At 39.9% G+C, this 21701-nt stretch overlaps 1 protein-coding gene and 1 pseudogene across 5 annotated transcripts in view; both read right to left on the reverse strand.

Annotated features, from left to right (window-relative positions):
• Positions 1-21701, reverse strand: part of GAPVD1 (GTPase activating protein and VPS9 domains 1) — a 74770-nt gene that overhangs the window by 13687 nt on the left and 39382 nt on the right. Inside the window, exons 1-12 of one of the 5 annotated variants that reach the window (XM_044264911.1) lie at positions 19369-19443; positions 17676-17836; positions 14305-14434; positions 12322-12447; positions 10130-10303; positions 8097-8237; positions 6880-7014; positions 6294-6413; positions 5044-5121; positions 4572-4942; positions 3108-3195; positions 2040-2120 (exon numbers count right to left, since the gene is read on the reverse strand). In XM_044264911.1, the coding sequence (XP_044120846.1) occupies positions 2040-2120; positions 3108-3195; positions 4572-4942; positions 5044-5121; positions 6294-6413; positions 6880-7014; positions 8097-8237; positions 10130-10303; positions 12322-12447; positions 14305-14434; positions 17676-17804 (1573 nt within the window). In that variant the 5' untranslated portion in view covers positions 17805-17836; positions 19369-19443. Of the gene's footprint in view, positions 1-2039; positions 2121-3107; positions 3196-4571; positions 4943-5043; positions 5122-6293; positions 6414-6879; positions 7015-8096; positions 8238-10129; positions 10304-12321; positions 12448-14304; positions 14435-17675; positions 17837-19368; positions 19444-21701 lie in introns of those variants that run through there. The other 4 variants (XM_044264907.1, XM_044264906.1, XM_044264910.1 and 1 more) reach the window with 4 other exon arrangements.
• Positions 17288-17411, reverse strand: LOC122917814 (annotated as a pseudogene).

The raw sequence follows: 21701 nt of genomic DNA on the forward strand, positions 1-21701 counted from the left end.
TCTTTGGAGGGGAAGTACTTTTTTGCTATTGGTTTTGAGTGCTGCTGAGCGTTCTGAAAAAGGAACAATAAAATTTGGCTAACCATAGGGAATGCCATAACATTGCTTACAACCTTTATTTCTAAGCCATTAATAATTTTATCCCAGAAAAGTAATGAAAACAAAATATGCTATATATATGAAGCTGTGAGCAATATTTTCATCATAAAAAAACTGGATACAATTCAAGTATCCAAAAGCAAGAAAACATTCACAATGTTATCAAATCATATGACAGGTTATTTGTGAGCCAATACAGAATATTAAAACCAACCATGTCTACTAGAAACTGGAGAGGGTTTATGAACTAACATTTAGTAAAAGAAGAATATAAAATTACACAATACTCTGATTCAATCATGAAAAAGCCATGTACTGATATGGAAAGATTGGGAAAGAACATGAAAAAAAGGATAGGGTGACTGCATTATGGACAGACTGTTAAGAAATTTCCTTTCATATCACTTAAAAGTTGATTTAATGATAATCGCCAACAAGTCATTAATTAGGACTAGGCAGAAATTTCTGCACTAGTAGGGAAGCTAAATTGCCTGAATTAAACACAAAGAAAATGAGATAAATACCTTATGAAAAAAACTTACTCTCCTTAGCTCCTAGATTAGGCACCAAGAACCAAGAAAAACGTTTGCCCAAAGACGCAAGCAAAAAATTAATTTATAACTTCCCCAGTTATTAATTTAACATTTAAAAAACACAAGATTTCCTTAACAGTATTTCACTCCATAAACACTGGTGAACTCATAAACACTAGGAATGTGGTATATGTTTCCAACTCTTTTCAATCAGACCGTAGGCTCCTGAAGAAGAGGGGTCACGTGATTTGACTGAATAACCACAACACTTAGCACAGTGCCTGGCATGAGTCAGATGTTCAACAAGTATTTGCTGACTGAGTAAGATAGGCTTGACCGCTCTCAGCAGGGAACGCTGGCCTGGACACAGCTCCTGCTCTTCAAAACCCTTCATTCCAGGAGAGTCACGGCACCAGACAAAGCAGGGATGTATGCTAGAGACCATGGCAATATATCCAAATACATGCAACCAGATACCAGAATAACATGCATTAAAATGGGATTCTACCTGTACTACACTGAGCTATTTGAGGAGGATGTTCTTTGGAAACCTATACCATTTTTTAATAAAAATCTTCCTTTTAATGTAGTAGGATAACATAGTTGAAAATCAAGATAAGAAAAAAAGAGGTGAGAAATTAATTTCCAGTCTAGATGCTCTCCAGCCATCGGAAACAGTACAAAGCTATCCAACTCGAGGTGGGGTTACTAACACTACTTCTCAAACTCATTCCTATAAGGCTACTCATTCACAATGTGCCAAACAGAAGCTGCAAAAACACAAATGCTGAGTAAGGTTAAGAACCCAATCCCTAGCTGTGTCTTCTTTGGGTCAGATAGCAATGTTAAAATGATTCAAGCCATAAAAAATTAGTGAAGTATATAAATTTATGATACTGTTTGAACACTTTATCACAAAAAAAGGAAATGATTAGGTAGAACGGAATTTCACTGTGATCCTGAATAATCAAGAACTACAGAAGGGAATAAATTTAGAATTCTATGACCAATGTGAGGGAAAGCTATCTGACCAATGATCCAAAGATGGGGATGGGGCATGCATCGCACTAAAACCATCACGACTCTTCCCTAAGAGGCCCCGCGTGGCGTGGTCCCACTGACACTTGGAGTTGTAGGGTACGCCTAGAGGCTCAGCAGCGGGGGCCTCATCAGAAACAGAAGTTATGATAATGAGGATGAGGATGGCGGTGGCAGTCTGCAGGAAGAGCACACGGAGGTTCCCTGCGGCCACCACCGGGAAGCCACAGAGCTAGGAAGAACACACTCCCCACTGCACACACACAGACACACTCTTCTAAAAAGGCAGCGCTTACGGCGCCCAAGAAACAGTGCTATGAAATATGTGCTCTGGGAATGAAGGAGCCAGGAAGTCCACGGTCTACAAACCTGTGAGTGTTGAGAATCTGTCAGGCCCCACATCATCTTTGTCTTTTTCTTGTTTTTCTTTCTTTCTAAATGGTATAGGAGCTGGAAATTAAATAAAGTCAGTAGCGTGACACATAACATACTGCACTACTCGGAAGACAGCAGTCATTTTGGAGAATTAACTGGTGTGCCAACATTTCTAAGTGAAAGGAAGGTGAAAAGTTTAAAAGCTAAGAAATCCTGAGTGTCAACGGATAACCATTCTTAAAACAGCACTGAAGGCTCTTAAAGAAGCTCTCAGGATCTGCTCTGGGGTCACCGGCCATAGGAAGAATGATTTAATTCGAATCTGTTGGGACTCAGTCAAAACCACTGCCTCTTCACGTTTGCTGGAAAACACCACATTCAAAGCTCCGAGCCTCAATCTCTCATCAAGGGGGCTTGAGTGCGGCTGAAAGCCGCGCCCCTCAGCTCCCGAGCGCCACGGTGCGGAGAAGAGGCCTGCGGGAGTCGTCCCCAGCCTCACTCCTAGATGATCTCTCCTTGCAGAAGAGATGCTTTTGCCAACTCAAATCTCAGTATCTACTGCTACAATGCCAGGCTATTCACCGACCCCCCCCCCCCAAAAAAAGCAAACAATTTTATACAACTGCCTTCCAAAATAAACACTCACTAATATTCAAAATAAAAACATTCTCAATGAACACAAAAAGTTGTTTACTCCAGGAATGTAAAGGATGAATTTTCAATGTTTAATTACCAATAGCATCCCTTTTTCCTGCAATAATCATTAGCAATTAGTCAAAAGTCCCATGTTTACTCTTAATGGCATATGATATTTAAACAACCATGACCTGCCTGATTTCCATTTATGAAGCCACTACCACTTCCTGCAAAGAACAAGAACTATCATTTCTAAAGGTCTGCCTTTAGCATTCACCTGAGTGAAACCATTTTCTATGCTCTCAAAACGGCTACAAACTTAGGCCCAGCAAACCTCACAGATGAGGTGACATGCTGGCTCTCTGGAAGAGATTTGGGGGCTTTGCTTCTCGTTGCTAATATGACTCTAATATTTTATAAAATTACCTTTAGGCATGGCAGAAACAAAACGTTTTCTCCACCAAGGTCTGTTCCTGTCTGATTTCTCATCATCGCTATCTTTGCGTTCTTCAGTCTGTAGAAAAAGTTTGATGCTTTATTTGGAGTTGGACAGCAGGATAAATTACTAGGGAAAGGATTTCAGTTTGTCTGTGAAAATCAAAAACCACTCTTGCTTGTCTTAAAAGAAAAACTGTTCTTATTGCTGTACAGGAAACTTCTGAAACCTGGAAATATACCTTTTAGGCACCAGACTCTGATCTGCTTGAGGGTAGTACTATCACATTAAACCAAATTGCAAGTAAACCAAAACCTTAACACAGAGCCTAGCACAGAGTAGGCGCTCAATAAACACTTCTGAAAGGAGTAAGCTCAATCACATGAAGTCTGGAGGGGTAGCAGAGATGAGACAGTAGTAGTAATAACAAAACTGAGTATGGACTGTGTGCCAAATACCGAATGCTGAGGATACATGTTATTTCATTTAAACCTCACAATAGCCTTAGGAGATAAATAATACTATTAAGTCCTTTTATAGACGTGAAATTAGGGGCTAAAAAAAGCTATCTCCCTATCTGCCCCAAAGTTTTATAGCCGGCCTGTCGCAGAGCTAGGACTCAAACCCAGATGCAGACAATTTCACAGTTCATGTTTTGATCTCCAATTAGAGTGAGTTATTAAAATCACATGTCTGGGGCGCCTGGGTGGCTCAGTTGGTTAAGCATCTGCCTTCGGCGCAGGTCATGACCCCAGGTCCTGGGAAGTCCCACATCGGGCTCCCTGCTCCGCGAAGAGCCTCCTCCTCCCTCTCCCTCTGCCTGCCGTTCTGCCTACTTGTGCTATCTCTTGTCGAATAAATAAATAAAATCTTAAAAAAAAAAAAAAAATCAGGGGTGTCTGGGTGGCTCAGTGGGCTGGGCCTCTGCGTTCGGCTCAGGTCATGATCTCAGGGTCCTGGGATTGAGCCCCACGTCGGGCTCTCTGCTTGGTGGGGAGCCTGCTTCCCCCTCTCTCTGCATGTCTGCCTCTCTGCCTACTTGTGATCTCTGTCAAGTATATAAATAAAATCTTAAAAAAAAATCACACATCAAAGAAGTGAGACTATAGTTCCTTTACTAGCCTATCAAGTGACCTCAGACAAATCATTTAATTTCTCATCTTGGAAACTGTGAGGTTTAAATGAAATTAGATACAAAATCGCTTGGAGAAAAGTTCAAAGGGTCATAAAAATGCAAAATGCATTACAAAACCAAAATAGTATAGGTTTCCCATGGGTTACCACTGGGGACAAACTAGACTGACAGATCATCTTTTAAATCATGACTGCTGTTCATCCTTACTCTGAGATTTATATATACCGTGTTAATCGAACATATCAAGAGAACCTGGCAGATAGAACATTAAAGCTGACCACAACCAGCAAAACTCTTCTAGATGGGCTGTGTCCCGTACCTCTCCTCTTGAGGAGTCCTTACTCGGGGACGAAGATGATGAGTGAGGTGCAGCCACCAAAGAAGTAGCACCAATGGCTGCGGCCGGAGGGAGTTCTCGCTCTTCATTCCCTGGACGACGGTTCCAGCTGGGGTCACTCATGGGTCTCCGGACAGATGATACTATATCAGAGCTCCTGCTGCGAACTAATCTCTCTGGGTAAGAATGCCTTTGCTTGAATGCCTCCATTTCAGCTGGAGTTAACATATGGGAACCAAAGTTCGGCAACCTGGCCTCATTTCCTCCCACAGCTCCTTCCAGGATTGGGGGATCTGGTGGTGGATGCGACGGCCTGGCGTAATGAACCTTTGGCCTTACCACAGCAGAAGCTCCTAGAACACAGGGGAAAAGAAGTTTGCAATTGAGATACAACTGATTCAACAAAGGCCTCAACAAAGGGTTAGGAGTCAAAAAGCTCATTTGACTAGCTTACCTTCATGTGAAGACAGCGGATCAAACATGGCAAGTACAGACTCGGACTGGGAAGGGGGAGAGGTCAGCTGGTGGGCGCCTAAAATAAATAGGCAAACTGTAAGACCAAATCAGAACTCATCACTCAGTTAAGAGTTTCTACATAGTTGGGCGCCTGGGTGGCTCGGTGGGTTAAGCTGCTGCCTTCGGCTCAGGTCATGATCTCAGGGTCCTGGGATCGAGCCCCACATCGGGCTCTCTGCTCCTTGGGGAGCCTGCTTCCTCTCTCACTCTCTGCCTGCCTGTCTACTTGTGATCTCTTTCTGTCAAATAAACATAAAATCTTTAAAAAACAAAACAAAACCCATTTTTTATGAGAAAGAAAAAGTATCTAAAACTCAGCACATAAAACCACTGCCAGCATTCTGGTATTTCTTTCCTGTGCTTTCTCTATATGATAGGTCTTTAATCTATTTTTTAATTTTTTAAAAAGATTTTATTTATTCACTTGATAGACACAGCAAGATAAGGAACACAAGCAGGAGGAGTGGGAAACGGGGAGAAGCAGGCTTCCCGCTGAGCAGGGAGCCCAATGTGGGGCTCCATCCCAGGACCCTGGGATCGTGACCTGAGCCGAAGGCAGACCCTTAGCGACTAAGCCACCTGATAGGTTTTTTAGTGTTTTATTATATTACATATGAAATTCTTCAGGATAGATTTCCCAAGAGATACTATGTTCTAGTATTTCTAGAGTTTCAAGTTATTTCATATGCTTTAAAGGATTTTTTAAAAAATAGCCACACACAAAAAAACAAAACAGCCACATAAATTATAAGTGGGTACACCAAAATTCACTCAGCAATTCTATTTTTCAATCCTTAGGTTGTTTCTCATTTTCTGCCAATAGGGAAGCTATAAAGAACATCAATGTAAATGCTACAAAGAACTTAAGACCTTCTGCATACACAGAACTGTTCCCTGATGACTGATTCCTAAAGTAGGCTAACTGAACCAAATTTAGTTTGTGAATTTCCTTTCTTTTAGGGTCTGAACTCATGACCCTAGATCAAGACCTGAGCTGAGACCAAGAGTTGGATGCTTAACCAACTGAGCCACCATGCACCCCTGGTTTATGAATTTTCAAGGCCTTACATACGCACTGCCAAATTACACCCCAAAGTGCTCTACCAACTGATATTATCACCAGCAAAATTACAAGACTGCCAGTTTGAATGTGATCATTTCTAAGTCATTCTCCTTTCCCCTTCTTACCATGAGTTACTTCATCCATGTCTGGACTAGTGACAGAATCTTTACCCCCAAAATCAGAGCTGCACTCGGATCTCAGATCTTCAATCTTATTGGGAATATCCTCAGAGGTTGCACTTATGCCTTTAAATAAATAAATAAAGTAAAAAATAAACAGCAAGAAGAACAAAATAACCACACGAAAAGTATATGAAGTTTGGAGAAATGTAAATATTCTCAAAATTTTTATGTCCCAGTGCTAAACGTGCAAGATGTTTGGTATCAGATCCTTTATTGTACAACTGCCTACATATGCTTACCTTGATTTGTACAACACAATCACAAGTATCATGTGGTATCTAAATACAGCAGCAGAGGCCACCAAGAACAGAATTAGGGAACACACACAGACTGTTTGCCAATTACTTCAACAGGCTCTATAAAGCCACATGTTAAGTTCTCAGAGATTTAAGGTTCCATGGAAATAATTTTGTTTCCTGGAATATTCCTCAACTCTTAAATAAAACGTATCTCTTTGTTATCAATTTTATAAATGGAGAGGTGGGAACACACCTTGCAATCCTTATTCCTTAAAACAAGACAGACATACCCGACACAACACTGAGGCCTGGTGTGCTGGGGCGGGAACTGACCTCCCTGACATCCGTATCATCAGATGTGCTACCTAGTCCAGAGCAGCTCTCCAGCTCTTGTAGACGCTCCTCCTGCTTTAGATCCGGGGCCTCTAAACAGAAGACATGAGGTGCCACATTAGTGATTCTATTAGCATGCCACAGTTTCAGCTTGTGACCCACATGAGGGAAGCTACCAGAATGTGAATGAAATCATTGTAAACAGATTTCTAAGTCTGGGCCAGTTAGCAAAGTTGGTTAGATCGAGTGTTAAAGAAGCTGAGGTTGTGATTTTCATTTCAGTATAGGCCAGTTGTTGTGCAAAGGTGAAGACTCTGCCGTAGATCACTAATCTCATAAAATCTGCTATTGGTTAAGAAGTAAACTCAGTAAGAAAATACAAAATAGCTTAACATTAAACCAAACATTTTCTAAAAAGTAACTTCTACGGGCACTCAGTAGACAGTAAGCTAATCCTACTGTCTCCTTATGTAAAGGGCAGCATATCTGAGTCCATTAATACTATAAAACATATAAGAATCACTTAATTATTCTTGAGCCAAGTAAATCAGATAGAATGTTATTCAGACACACAGTTACTTAAATTTGCATTCTGGTAGTTGACATTTCATTGAAAGCAAAGTTTTATCTTCATAATCGGAATACAAAATAAAGGAGAAATGTAATTTTTAAGAATAGAGAAAGTACAAAACACTTTATATACATTTATAATAATCCTGTACAAAATAATTCTCAAGACTTGAGAGTCTCAATTTCAGTACATTTCAAAAATATATTAGCTATCTTTTAAAGGGTGAAGTTCTCCCTGGGATGAATCTAGGCATGCTTACCAAGCATCCAACCGCTCAGGGTTCAAGTTGTACTGCTATTCCTATTTTGTGATGAGTTAGTGGGAGATACTGAACTGAGGGTCTCCACAGAACTCTGGTGAGTTGCTACCAAATACTTAAAAATAACTGAACACACAGTCAAAAAGCACCTGCCATCTTAGCCTATGCCATCCAACACTGCATTTTTTCCTTGATGGACAGAAAATGCCCTAACTGTCCACCTGAAATTCTTAGTAAGATGGTTGTGTCACACTTGACAAAAATGTACATAGTACAGAAATTAAGATACCTTATATTTAAAACTTCTGTGCAAATCAAAAAGCAAACAACGATGGCATACTAACCTGAATCACTTGGCAATACCTCTACACTCCAAGCTTCGCTTGTTGTCTCTGATATGGTAGAACCAGTGCAGGGGTCAAGAAGCACTGACCCTGAACCTGGCAGGCACAGTAAACTGCCTAACATGTTCTCTGCTGCTGCACCTGTATAACCAGTGGGGAGCAAAGGGTTAACGAAGATCCTGATGGAAAGAGCAGTGATAATGGAGAAGGGCCAAACACTAAACTAAGGTCATCTCTACTCTATCCACCAGAAGGAAGCCAAAGTAAGTGTAATTTCAATCAATAGCACCACTAAAAACAAATTTCCCACTTTGGTCACAATGGCACAGCTTAAGCTCCTTTTTCTCAGTTTCCTCCTGTTCACCTTGGACTCTCCATAGAGAAAACATCCATCATTAGGGTCAAGTCATTTCAACCAGCTTTCATCTGGGCTTTGTAGTACATTTTTACATGTGTCCCTAAATACCTAAACTATATAGTCTTCACAGGGATTAAAAACACTCAAATGGAGATAGTTAACCACAGAAAGTTATACTGGCCAAATATGTTTTCTTCCAGCACATTAGCCACATATTTAGAGCAATAAAATATATTTGCAGGGAAAAAAAAAATATTTGCAGGAAAATACACGTCTCTGTAGCACGGATTCAACTGCAAATACAGCTCATTGCTCAAAGAACTTTCTGCCAGGAAATATACTACTTTGGCCCCTGAAACAAAGTAATGCAAAACCAATGAAGAAATCTGTTTACACTACTTATAAAGACAAATAGAAAGGATTAAACATGATTATACACCCGTGTTAGAAATACTCAAGTTCAGGATGCTCCGCGACATCGGGCTACGCCTAACAAAAGAACATTTCTACTGTAGTGCATAGGAAACTTTTGGCAAAAGATTACTGGTGAAAGTTACCGTTTAAAGATGTATCATAAAATAATTACAAATAAAATAACGTCTGGAACTTGCCTAAACATAACAGGGGGATAGGGTAAAAGGGTAATGGGAAAAGAGATGGGACAAAACCTGCCACACGTCTACGTGTGCTAGTTGAAGCTGAATGACGGGTACAAAGAGTTCAATCTTCTCTCTTGGATTTGACTGAAATGTTCCATGATTTAAAGTGAAAATGAACATGCTGCTTATAGGACTGTATGAAATCCTTCAGAACTCACAGAACAGCAGTATCCTAAAGATGGTGAGTTTTATTTTTTATTTTTTTTTTATAAGATTTTTATTTATTTATTTGACAGAGAGAGATCACAAGTAGGCAGAGAGGCAGGCAGAGAGAGAGAGGAGGAAGCAGGCTCCCTGCTGAGCAGAGAGCCCAATGCGGGACTCGATCCCAGGACCCTGAGATCATGACCTGAGCCGAAGGCAGCGGCTTAACCCACTGAGCCACCCAGGCGCCCAGATGGTGAGTTTTAAAGTATGTAAATTGAACCTCAATACACTTGACATTAAAAAAAAAAAAAAAGAAAAAACTATAGTCCCTCTTTTGGAACTGAATTAATCCTTCCAAAAGAAAATTTTTTTCTTTTTTTCTTTTTCTTTTTTTTTTTTTTAAAGTAAGCTCTATGACCAACACAGGCCTTCAACTCACAACCCTGAGATCAAGAGCCACATGTTCTACTGACTGAGCCAGCCAGGTGCCCTACTAAATTCAATTTTTAGAGAATCTCAGTACTATATTATTCTGAAAGACTTTATGGCTATAATCTATAAGAATTCATCTTCAGGTAAGGTGTTTAGTCTCAAACAGAATATCATAAGAATGTATACTATGCCCTGAAAACAAGAAGCTAATTCAGAAGACTGTTTTTTCTTTTTTGGCAGGGAAGGGGGAGTTATATGCAGATAGGGAAAAACACTACCTATATTTAGGTAAAGAAAGAAAGACACAAGTGCCTTGTTACATCCAGTTATCTCAGCTTCCCAGTCTGTCTGTTGGAGGCTGAAGTCCCTGCCCATGAACGGTAGGTGGGTATGAATAACTAAACAGCAATCTTGCAGAGAAATTAAACAGCAGTTACCTGCAATTTCTTGTAAGCGATCTTCATCAATGTTAGGGTCAAAATCACTTCCCAAGACATCTGTACTCCAGGTCTCACTCACTGTTTCTGATATATCTCTGTCATCTGTCAGTCCCATCATGTCACGTATTTCAAACTTCCTCAGCTTATCATCAAGATTATCTTGTGTTGTAGCTATCAAAAACAAAATTACGCACTTTAAAAATGGCAGCACAGCTATTTTTTTTTAATCAACTTTAAAGATACATATTTTCTCATGAACACTGAGCATGCAATACCAAGGCACTGAATCATCTCCCTACGGATGTACTATTACCCTCTCTGAACAAAGCTCAGCATATGGACCCCCATTTCTGATAGATTAACTGGGGCAGTGTGATTCTGATAAAAAACTGGGATATATTTTCCTCTCCGTATTTGCACAGGCTTTGTTACTTGCTTTGGCCAAAAGAGTAAAGAAGTGTGCCAGTTCCAAGGCTAGACCTCAAAAGACCCTTATAAACTTCTGCCCTTTTTTTCACCCTTGGTTCTGCCAGGAGAACAAGCTTAAGCTAGCCCACTGGTGGATGAGGGACCACAGGGAACAAAGCAAAGGTCATCCTAGAGCAGCCACCTCCTCACTGAACAACTGTCCCCCAACTAAGACCTGCAGAGCTCCCTTCCCAAGCGCCGGTGACTGCAAATACATGAGTCAGTCTAGTCAAAATTAGAACCACCCAGCTGACCCACAGACCTGAGAGCACAAATAAATGTTTGTTGTTTTAAGTCACTAAGTTTTGAGGTGGATTGTTACATAGCAATTACTCCAGCAATAATGAACTGATAGAAAAATATTTTTTTCATTTGCCTTGAATACATTCCCCTAATACTAGAGTTTTCTCTCTTCCCTGGACTAATGAGTAAAATAGTCTGTAATCTGTCTCAATTTATTAACCTCATGTTCACAAAATGGAGACACCAACCACCTACATCAGAATCACCTAGAGGGCTTGTTAAGTGATATTCTTTCAACTTCTGTCTTAAGCTATTATTTTAGGTTTCTTTCTTATTTGCAGAAAATTTAATCCTAACTGATATGACAAACTAGTCCAGTAAAATATACTACTACTTTTATTCAAGCCACACATATCCCAACTGGCAATGTTCTTTTCCTTTCTGAAAATGAACTGCACAAGGATTCCTAGAAATGAGACATGGGAAATGGCTTTCAGTTTCCCAGGTTATTTTGATGCGCACTTAGGTCTCAGAATAGCGCCTCTGACCCAGCTGATCTGCAATCTGTCATCAACACTCCCTTTAAGTCCACCAGTGATCTTTAAATCAACAAATCCAAAGAACTTTTTCAAATTCATCTTCCTAAAGCACAACAGGGATCCGTCTACTTTTCAGTCCTGACCCCACGTCATTCCCCTACTTGGCAGTTCCTGAGTTAAGTACTATGGTTTCCCACTTCCCTGACCTCTATTCCTTCACCTAGAATGCCCCATCTTTAGTTTCTGCCAATGCAATGCGAGCCGGGCTTTAAGGCTAGCATTTTCTTCCACTAAGTTTTTTCCTACACTTCTAACCACCTGTATCTCCCACTCAGAATCGCCAGCGCCCTTTTATAACGCTTTCAGACATTTGTATACCATCCTCTCCCTATTCCAAGTGCCTTTAAGCCCAAATATTTATCTTTGTGTCCCTTAAAATTTCAGTATTACAGAATTGAAATGCCAAATATTATAGAATTCAAGCAATTCATTTTAATTATTCTATGTAACTTAAGCCTAAAATAATTCATTTACCAACTAAGTATTTTTTTTTAAGATTTTATTTATTTATTTGACAGAGAGATCACAAGTAGGCAGAGAGGCAGGCAGAAAAAGAAGAAGAGGCAGGCAGAAAAAGAGGGAGAAGCAGGCTTCCTGCTGAGCAGACAGCCTGATGCGGGGCTCGATCCCAGGACCATGGGATCATCACCTGAGCCGAAGGCAGAGGCTTATTAACCCACTAAGCCACCCAGGCGCCCCCCCAACTAAACATTTTTAACTGAAAAAATTTTGAATAAATGCAAGTTTTCTGGTCGTTATATAAGCAACCTACATTTATTCTTTTACTGAACACAGCCAACCTGCATGGAAACATGTAGTTTATCCTGCAGCCGGGCAAATTCTTTGCTACTTGAACAAATGTGTTCAACTTCACTTTACCTTGTTCATGCTCTAATAGCTGGAGAGCTTCAACTCCATTACTCCCAGAAGGTCCTGCTCCAAGTTCTGATACAGACTCTCCTTCCAGGTCTAGAGAGGACACTGAATTAGAGCGATTTGATGGACCTAGAGAAATGTTTATACTGTGAGTACGTTTTTTAAAAGTCACAAGCCACCATGCAACTTTTCATGCCTTGGTAACAGACTGAAAACTGATTAAGGTGCATTTATTTATTTCTATGTATACATTTATTTTAGAGAGAAAAAGTATGCGAGCATGGGGCACAGGGAGAAGCAGAGGGAGAGAAAAATCTCAAACAGACTCCCGCTGAGCACGGAGCCAGATGTGGGGCTCGATACCACAACCCCGTGGTCATAACCTCAGCTGAGATCGAGAGCCAGATGCTTAACCAACTGAGCCACCAAGGTGCCCCAAGGTGCTTTTATTCATGTATTCATTTTTACTAAGGTGCTTTTTAATATTTTTTATTTATTGTGGCGGAGGGGCAGAGATAAAGGGAAAGAGAATCTCAAGAAGGCTCCACGCCCAGCATGGAGGCTAACATGGGGCACAATCTAATGACCCTGAGATCATGACCTGAGTCAAAATCAAGAGTGGGGGGCGCCTGGGTGGCTCAGTGGGTTAAGCCGCTGCCTTCGGCTCAGGTCATGATCTCAGGGTCCTGGGATCGAGGCCCGCATCGGGCTCTCTGCTCAGCAGGGAGCCTACCTCCTCCTCTCTCTCTGCCTGCCTCTCAGCCTGCTTGTGATCTCTCTCTGTCAAATAAATAAATAAAATCTTAAAAAAAAAAAAAAAATCAAGAGTGGGATGTTTAACCAACTAAGCCACCCAGGTGTCAGAGTGCTTTTAATACTGCATCTGTACCTTAAAAATACACATGCCCTTTAAGCCAGCAGTTGTGCTTTTAGGAATTTATCCTAGGAAACAACTCAAAAATTCACCTAACATTGCTTGTCAAAGGGCTTTTTATAATTCTTGGAAAGTAAAAACAATCTATATGTTTAATCATACAAGAATGTTTAAATAAATTATGCCCACTTTAAGTTAAAGAAAAAAACCATTAAGAACCTAAGTTATTTAAGAAAGGGAAGTGTCACCGCTAGACTGTTAAACAAAAAAGGTTACAAAACAACATAAACCTACTCTTGCTATAAATAAACCAAAATGCTGCTATTAATAGAATGGTACCGCGCCTGGGCGACTCAGTCAGTTAAGCATCCAACTCTTGATCTCAGCCCAGGTCGTGATCCCAGGGTCAAAAGTTCAAGCCCCCAAAAAGTAGAACAGTGAAATTACAATGATTCAATTTCATTTCTGCATTTTCTAGAATGAATGTACATTACTTCTGTTCTAAAAAATCAGAGAAAAAGGAAAAATTATATTTTGCTTAATATGATAGTAAACTCAACTTTCTTCATTAAAAAAAGTTTGTCCTCATACATGAAATGACAAAATCTCACTACACAATCTACAGTTTTAATTTTCTAATGTTATTCCCGTTTCCACTGTATCTTCCTGCTTCATAAAGATGTGTATGTGATAAAAGAAATACAGAACATTTAAGGTATACACAACATCCTAAAATACTAGTGAGTCCATTTCTCCCATTTAGACATGCACTCTATCCCTCTAAAGGAGCTTCATAAGCTTTGGGATACCTTAATTAATACTAGAGAAACTTGGCATTATTCAAGTCTCAATAAAGACCTTTATCTTCCCCATTTTATATGATCAAAGGTCTCTTGCAATTTTTTTCTTTTTAAATGTTTTTCTTGCAATCTTAGTTTATTCCAGAAACAATCCTTATAGCCAACTCTTCAAGATCATTAGAGGAAAACATCATTACTCTCCTCAGGGAGAGGAACAGATGGTATAATTATAATTTATAAGGCTCCTTTAAAGATCAGAAAACAAAGTATTACGTGAATCACATTAACTCTTTGAATGAAGTAACCCTTCACCTTCAGATATTCCTTCCAGATTATCACTGCAGAGGGAAAAGCGCAAGGTTTTATCAGGTTTACCGTGGAGTTTGTTTTCATCGACAGGGACATCTCCTTGTCCTCCATCCGAAAGTTGCATGTTTAGGACCTGAAAAATAAAAAGCCATTGGTTTATCAGAACTGAGAGGTTACTGATATGAAAACAGAAAAAGTAAATGCATATTTAAGTTCTTCTTAATCTTAAATTTTCATTTTTAACAAAAAACCCATTCACAAGATTCTGATCAAGTTTTTAACTGTAGTTAACTGATCAAGCAGATCAATTTAAAAAAAAAGTGAACCTATGCCCTTCCATCACCCGGTATCAGAGACTGAAATCTCTGGCAATCAGGTATTCATAAGAATCAAAAGGCTTTGGAATCAGCAGGCCGGTCCTTCCAGCTCTGCCATGTGCCAACTATGTAGTCTTGGGTAAGTGATTTAAGCTTCTTTATCTATAAAAAAGAGTCATGGTAACAGTATGCATACCATGGAGCTGTTGAGGATTAAATCTAAAAAGATGCACAGAAAGCATTCTTTCTGTGGCAAAATGACATTAAAATTGCAGTACATTTTTTTAAAAGTTGATAAGCTGATTTGTTCCTGTATCTTGTAGGCAAAGTATCTTGTAGGCATCAGAATTCAATCAATCCACTTTGAACCTTGCCTCAATCACCATATACACAGCCACAAAGTCCATACCAGGAGCTTAAGTGTACCTTCACAGCCATCTCTAGCTTAGAGTGCATGGCCTTTTTAGAAGGTTCCTACTTGTTAGAAGACTTCCAAATAACAGAATTATTGTCACTCTACACAAGCCTCATAACTCAGCTGTAAACATGTATCTCCAACCTAATGAAAAACTCCATGCTTTGCTGAAAGTCAAACAGCATGTTTTAAGCACACTGGAACTCGAAATCACAGCCACTGGGATCCTAGGTTGTTGGCAGAATATGAAGAACAGTCTCCTCACTTAAGAAGAAACCCAAAACCCTGTAGGTGCTGTTTTGGCCCTGCATTAAATGAGTAAATTAAAGGGTTTTTCAATGGCTCTATACCTTTATTCATGTGATGCGCTTTTTTTAAAAGATTTTATTTATTTACTTGACAGAGAGATCACAAGTAGGCAGAGAGGCAGGCAGAGAGAGAGAGAGAGAGAGGGAAGCAGGCTCCCTGCTGAGCAGAGAGCCCGATGCGGGACTTGATTCCAGCACCCTGAGATGACGACCTGAGCTGAAGGCAGCGGCTTAACCCACTGAGCCACCCAGGCGCCCCTCATGTGATGATTTTTAAAAAGTCATTTAAAAACAGTAATTTGGGGGTGCCTGGGTGCTTAGTGGATTAAGTGTCTGACTCTTGATTTTGGCTCAGGTCATGATCTCAGGGCTCTGAGCTCTGCGATGGAGCCCCACGTACGGCTCTATGCTGGGTATAGAGACAAGTGCTTAAGATTCTCTTGCTCGGGATGCCTGGGTGGCTCAGTTGGTTAAGCAGCTGCCTCTGGCTCAGGTCATGGTCCCAGGGTCCTGGGATCGAGTCCCACATCGGGCTCCTTGCTCAGCAGGGAGCCTGCTTCCCCCTCTGCCTCTGCCTGCCATTCCGTCTGCCTGTGCTCGCTCTCTCTCCCTCTCTCTCTCTGATAAATAAATAAAATCTTTAAAAAAAAAAAAAAGATTCTCTTGCTCCTGGGGCATCTGGGTGGCTCTGTCGGTTAAGCATCTACCTTGGCTCAGGTCATGATCTCAGGGTGCTAAAATCGAGCCCCATGTCATCCCCATGTTCAGCGGGAGTCTGCTTCTCCCTCTGCCTCTGCCCCTTCTCCCCTCCCCCTGCTTGTGCTTTCTGTCTCTCAAATAAATAAAATCTTTTATTTATTTTTTAAAAAATATTTTATTTATTTATTTGACAGACAGAGATCACAAGCAGGCAGAGAGGCAGGCAGAGAGAAGGGAGGAAGCAGGCTCCCCGTTGAGCAGAGAGTCCGATGCGGGGATCAATCCCAGGACTCTGGGATCAGGACCTGAGCCGAAGGCAGTGGCTTAACCCACTGAGCCACCCAGGCGCCCCTAAATAAAATCTTTTAAAAAAAGATTCTCTTTCCCTCCCTTTGCACCTTCCTCTACCCTCCCACTCAAACAAATAAATAAAAATAGAATTATTTTCCTATCTGCTTGAAATAAATGCAGACATAAAATTTTACATTTTGTATTTTTAAGATAACTTGGATCTTTAAACTCATAGTGAGCAATGTACAAAGAATCTTCAGGAAAAAATCTATCTAAAGGCCTAGAGAACGGTAAGATTAACAGCAAACAAAAGGCTCATACCACAAGGAAGAGATTACCCTGCACAGGAATGCAGGCTGCTGCCTTCAGGACTGCCAGAGCTGGGAACCCGGGGAAGGTTAAGCAGGGAAGGTAAAACGCCACAGCTCCCTAACTGAAATTCAGCAGTTGCTTTTCCTCATCTAACATTCCCCATATGTTTTAAGTTTATTACATTCTAGAGTTCCTAAAAAGTTGATTCTGACAGTTTTTGCCAGTTCATTTGTGTGTGTGTGTGTGTGTGTGTGTGTGTGTGTCTATGGACAGAGTTCTGGACTTGGCCAGAACTCTTTCCTAAGGGTCATGCCACAGTTCCAAACACAGCTGTACCAACCCCTATCATCACTTCACTGACCACTGTAACTAGTCCCTTTATCCCAGGTCATGAATAGGCTTTCTTGACTAATAAGCAGTCCCTGTTGAGTATAAAATGATGCTTCTTTTTGATTTCTTCATTCTTTTTGCCTCTGTTCCAAGCTCTTCTGTATACGAATATCTTAAAAGTGATGCCCACACCCCAAGTCCGTTTCTTCAAAATATTTTCTTTTCAATTCTGTCTACCATTTCTTTCTAACCGACCAAAAAACAGAGCATTTCTAAAGAATGTCTGGCTCTTTAAAGCAGGAATACCACTAGTATATCATCAGAAAGAAAAGAAACAAAAAAAAATTTCCTACAGGTCAATGGAAAAGTCTTTTCAATTAGCAATAATCGCGCCTCGGATAAACCTCATTGGCTACGATACTGCCACTGCGCAAAGCTGGAAAAGTCTTTTCAATTTCCATACTACAATTTCCTCGCTTCCTGTCTCTTCAAGACTATGAGGAAAATTCCTTTCAGTGTAGCCCTAATCACCAATGATTGTGCTATCAATGCATTAATGTGAAAGGCCCCCAGAACTGTTCACAGGGAGTCTGGCATTTAATGCACTCATAGAAGCAAGAGACCATGAATTAGAAAAAAAAAAAAAGAACCTAATTCCTTAATATTGATGGCTCTAAGTTAAATACAACAATACATTCATACCTCATTTTCTGACATCATCCCTGGAGTGAGCTGGGGACCTGTCCCTAAGGAAATGACCAACACCTCTTCTGGCTGTACTTCCTGGATGGTTTCTTGAGATGATCCTTCATGGTCCATATGTAAGTCCATTAGCACATTGGTGCGGCTTCTACTTCGAGTTGCTAATAAAAAATTTTTCAAATATAATTTAGAGAACAAGACAAGATGAAGAAAATGGTACAGTAAATACAAAAATGTATCTTCTAGGACTTTTGCGCATGCACAAAAAAAGAGTGGAGAATATGAATTTTTTAAAAAACCCTACATCTTCCCAGTTACTCTACTAATGAATGACATCGATTCTCCTTCAAAACTGAAACAACAGTCTATGTGCACCTGACAGTGAGTGACACACAGACAAGCGCACCTGCAGGAACAGCAAACACATCTCTCAGCTTAAGACTTGGGATGACAAGAAGGGCACTACCTTATTTCTTATCAAGATACCATCAACTATTTCTCCTATGATTTAACTGCCACTGAACTCATAAACGTCAGAAAATTTCCCATAGCAATCTGATAGCCATATAAAGTAATATGTGCTAATTGGACAACCACTGACAAAATCATAATCAGTTTTTTAAAACACGCTGATTTTCCTGAAATGTACTAATCTCTTTCCAAAAATGCAGGAAAAAAAAAGACTTCCCTATGTTTGAATATTAAGTTTCCCTTCTGCTTTATGGAAACATTCTAAATTAATGAAAAATCTAATTACTTGGGGGAGCGCTCTTCTGTAAGTAAACAAGTTTGTTTGTTTGTTTGTTTTAAACAAGTTTTAGCTTTAAGTAAAAGCAAGTGATAACTTTTTTTCTAAAATAACCATCCCACACACCTTACAAGAACTTTTGGATACTGAAAGATTTAGATAGTTTGACAATTTCTCAATGAGTTTAAGTCTTCTGTGGTAAATTTCAAATTTCTTTCAGAGGGCAATAAAATTCAGTATAACTGGAATCCCAAATACAAATTCTACTTTGGTAAAAAATAATCAAAAGTACAGAAATAAAGCAAAAAACACTAAAAATAACAAATGTCTTTCAACTTCACTTTGAGTGAAAGCTGACCTACTTGAAGACAAATATAAAGATTATCTTGGGGTGCCCGGGGGCTCAGCTGGTTGAGCTTCTGACTCTTGGTTTCTTGGTTTTGGCTCGGGTCATGATCTCAGGACTGTGGGATTAAGCCTCATGTCAAGTTCCGCGCTCATCGGAGAGTCTGCTTGAGATTCTTTCCTCTCTGTTCCTCCCCCCATGTGTGCATGCATTCTCTCTCTCTAATAAATAAATCTTTAAAAAATGAGAGGGAATATGAAGAGTCCCCTACACAATGCTGTAGATCTGTTCATCAATTGCTCTTACTTTCAAAATCCAGAGCACACTTCAATTTCCCAAAGTTGAACACAGGCTCACTCCCACCTTTATTTGCTAACCCTCACGCACTGTCTTCTCCTGAACTGGAAACTTAAATTCCACTTCATGAATAACTACATGAATCTTAAGCAACAAACCTTGTAATTTATAAAAATGCAAGTAACCAAAATCCATGTAGCAATTTACATAAAGCAAAAGCAACATGCATATGGAGCACATTTTCATATACTATTTTTTAAATGAAAGTTACATAAGAAGAGGAAGAACAGCCTATTACCCACCAAATGGGGTTACTAGAGTAATATGAGCAGTAAGATTGGTGGCTGAGGAATCCCAGGCAGTGATGGCTGCTAACTGTTGTCCTGGGTTGCGAAAGCATTAAACAGAAAGAAAATCAACCCTCTGAAATAATGGACACATTTTTTAAAAATATGAAATAAATTCAATGACCAGGTCATAGGACTATACGAACTAACCGTGCAAACAACTAAAATTTCTTTTCATTATACCCATACTTAATGATACTTCTAGATGACAAGAAATGAAAGAACTAACAAACAGGAGTGAATAATGGAGGGGGAAAAAAAATCCCTGATTTACTAAGAATCATTTAATTCTTCATGTTAAAAAAGTGCGAACAGTGGGTGCCTGGGTGGCTCAGTTAGTTAAGAAACTACCTTTGGCTCAGGCCATGATCATGGGAGTCACAGGATCAAAACCCAAATCAAGCTTCCTGCTCGGTGGGGGGTCTGTTTCTCCCTCTGACCTGTCCCTCCCATGCTCTCTCTCTCTCAAATAAATAAATAAATAATCTTTAAAAAAGAGAAAAGTACAAACAAGCTCTAACATTAAAAATAACTGTGGGGGCGCCTGGGTGGCTCAGTGGGTTAAAGCCTCTGCCTTCGGTTCAGGTCATGGTCTCAGGGTCCTGGGATTAAGCCCCGCATCGGGCTCTCTGCTTAGCGGGGAGCCTGCTTCCTCCTCTCTCTCTCTGCCTACCTGTGATATCTATCTGTCAAATAAATAAATAAAATCTTAAAAAAAAAAAAATAACTGTGTGTTGGGCACCTGGGTGGCTAGTAGGTTAAATGCCCAACTCTTGATTTCGGTTCAGGTGATGATCTCAGGGTTGTAAAATCGAGCCCCATATCAGGCCCACACTCAGTGGGGACTCTGCTTACCTCTCTCTCCCTCTGCCTCCTGCCTTGCTCGTGTGCTCCCACTCCCTCTTTCTCTAAAATAAATTTTAAAATATTTTTTAAAAATCACTGAGTGTCAAACTTCATCCTTTTCTATTTTTAATTCTGAAAACTGGTATTTTGGGATGACGAAAGCCAAAGATTTGAAGAACATGTTGCCATATTTTTGTTGATGATATTATTCCGTATTATGTTAAATATAAGATGGATTAATTTTAAGAAAGTGTCAGTTCTTAACAAATCAGCTCATAGAAGCTTAAAAATGAAATCCCGTTCTTCAAAATGTGTAAAATAAAGTAACTATTCATGTTCACTAACTGGTGCTGAGCTCCTCATTTTCATTAAAAAATTGGCACTAAAACACGGTTCCCTTGGCTTAAACACTCTTTCTCTCCCTCTCTGGTCTATTTTGTCTAACTCCCACTCATCCTTCAAGAAAAAGTAGAAGCTGGGGACGCCTGGGTGGCGCAGTTGGTTGGACCACTGCCTCCGGCTCAGGGCGTGATCCTGGAGTCCCGGGATCGAGTCCCACATCAGGCTCCCAGCTCCATGGGGAGTCTGCTTCGCTCTCTGACCTTCTCCTCGCTCATTCTCTCACTGTCTCTCTCTCTCAAATAAATAAAATAAAATCTTTAAAAAAATAAAAAGAAAAAAAAAAAAAAAGAAAAAGTAGAAGCTTCACTGGCTCCAAGATCTTCTCCCGACACCATCACCGCCCGGCCAACATGGGTGCCCCATAACCCTCCATGCACACTTATCTCCATCAAACACAGTATAATGACGGCAACTGGACTCCTCTTACTCTCCCCAGTTAGACAACCAGCAGTTACCAGAGCAACAGCATATCCTAATGGTCTTTGTATCCCCGGAGTCTAACATGTATCCCCCATGCAGGATAGTGATTATACCTACTCTTTTTGCATGAATTAAATGAAACAACATCTATAAAATGCTCATCCAGAGTCTGGTACAGAGTACATGGTAATGTTCAGTGTGTGTGTGTGTGTGTGTGTGTGTGTGTAGGTAACAGATGTTTACTAAGTGAGTAAAACATAATTAAACCCAATTCTTAAATAAGCTTTGACAAAATAAAATGAAATCTTTGCTTTATAAAATAACAAAGATACCTTAGCTCCTTGACAAAAATTATTAACAATAATAACAATGGAAAAATTATAACTGTATTTTCATATTTACCAACAGAAACCTCTAAGTTATTATTTTCTTGTATTATTTAGAACTTCGAAGAAATGACAGGGCTATATATTTCAAATGACACTTCCAATTTTTCCTAAAAAAGTTACTAACGTATGAACAAAGTATACTGTAGGTGGCATGATCTCAATTAATTGTGAAAAGTACATCTAGATAAAGCTAAAACCTACTTATAAACCTTAACTAACTTGTACAATTTT

This window comes from Neovison vison, chromosome 9 (genome assembly GCF_020171115.1).
Source record: "Neovison vison isolate M4711 chromosome 9, ASM_NN_V1, whole genome shotgun sequence".
NCBI classification, from domain to species: Eukaryota; Metazoa; Chordata; class Mammalia; order Carnivora; family Mustelidae; genus Neogale; species Neogale vison.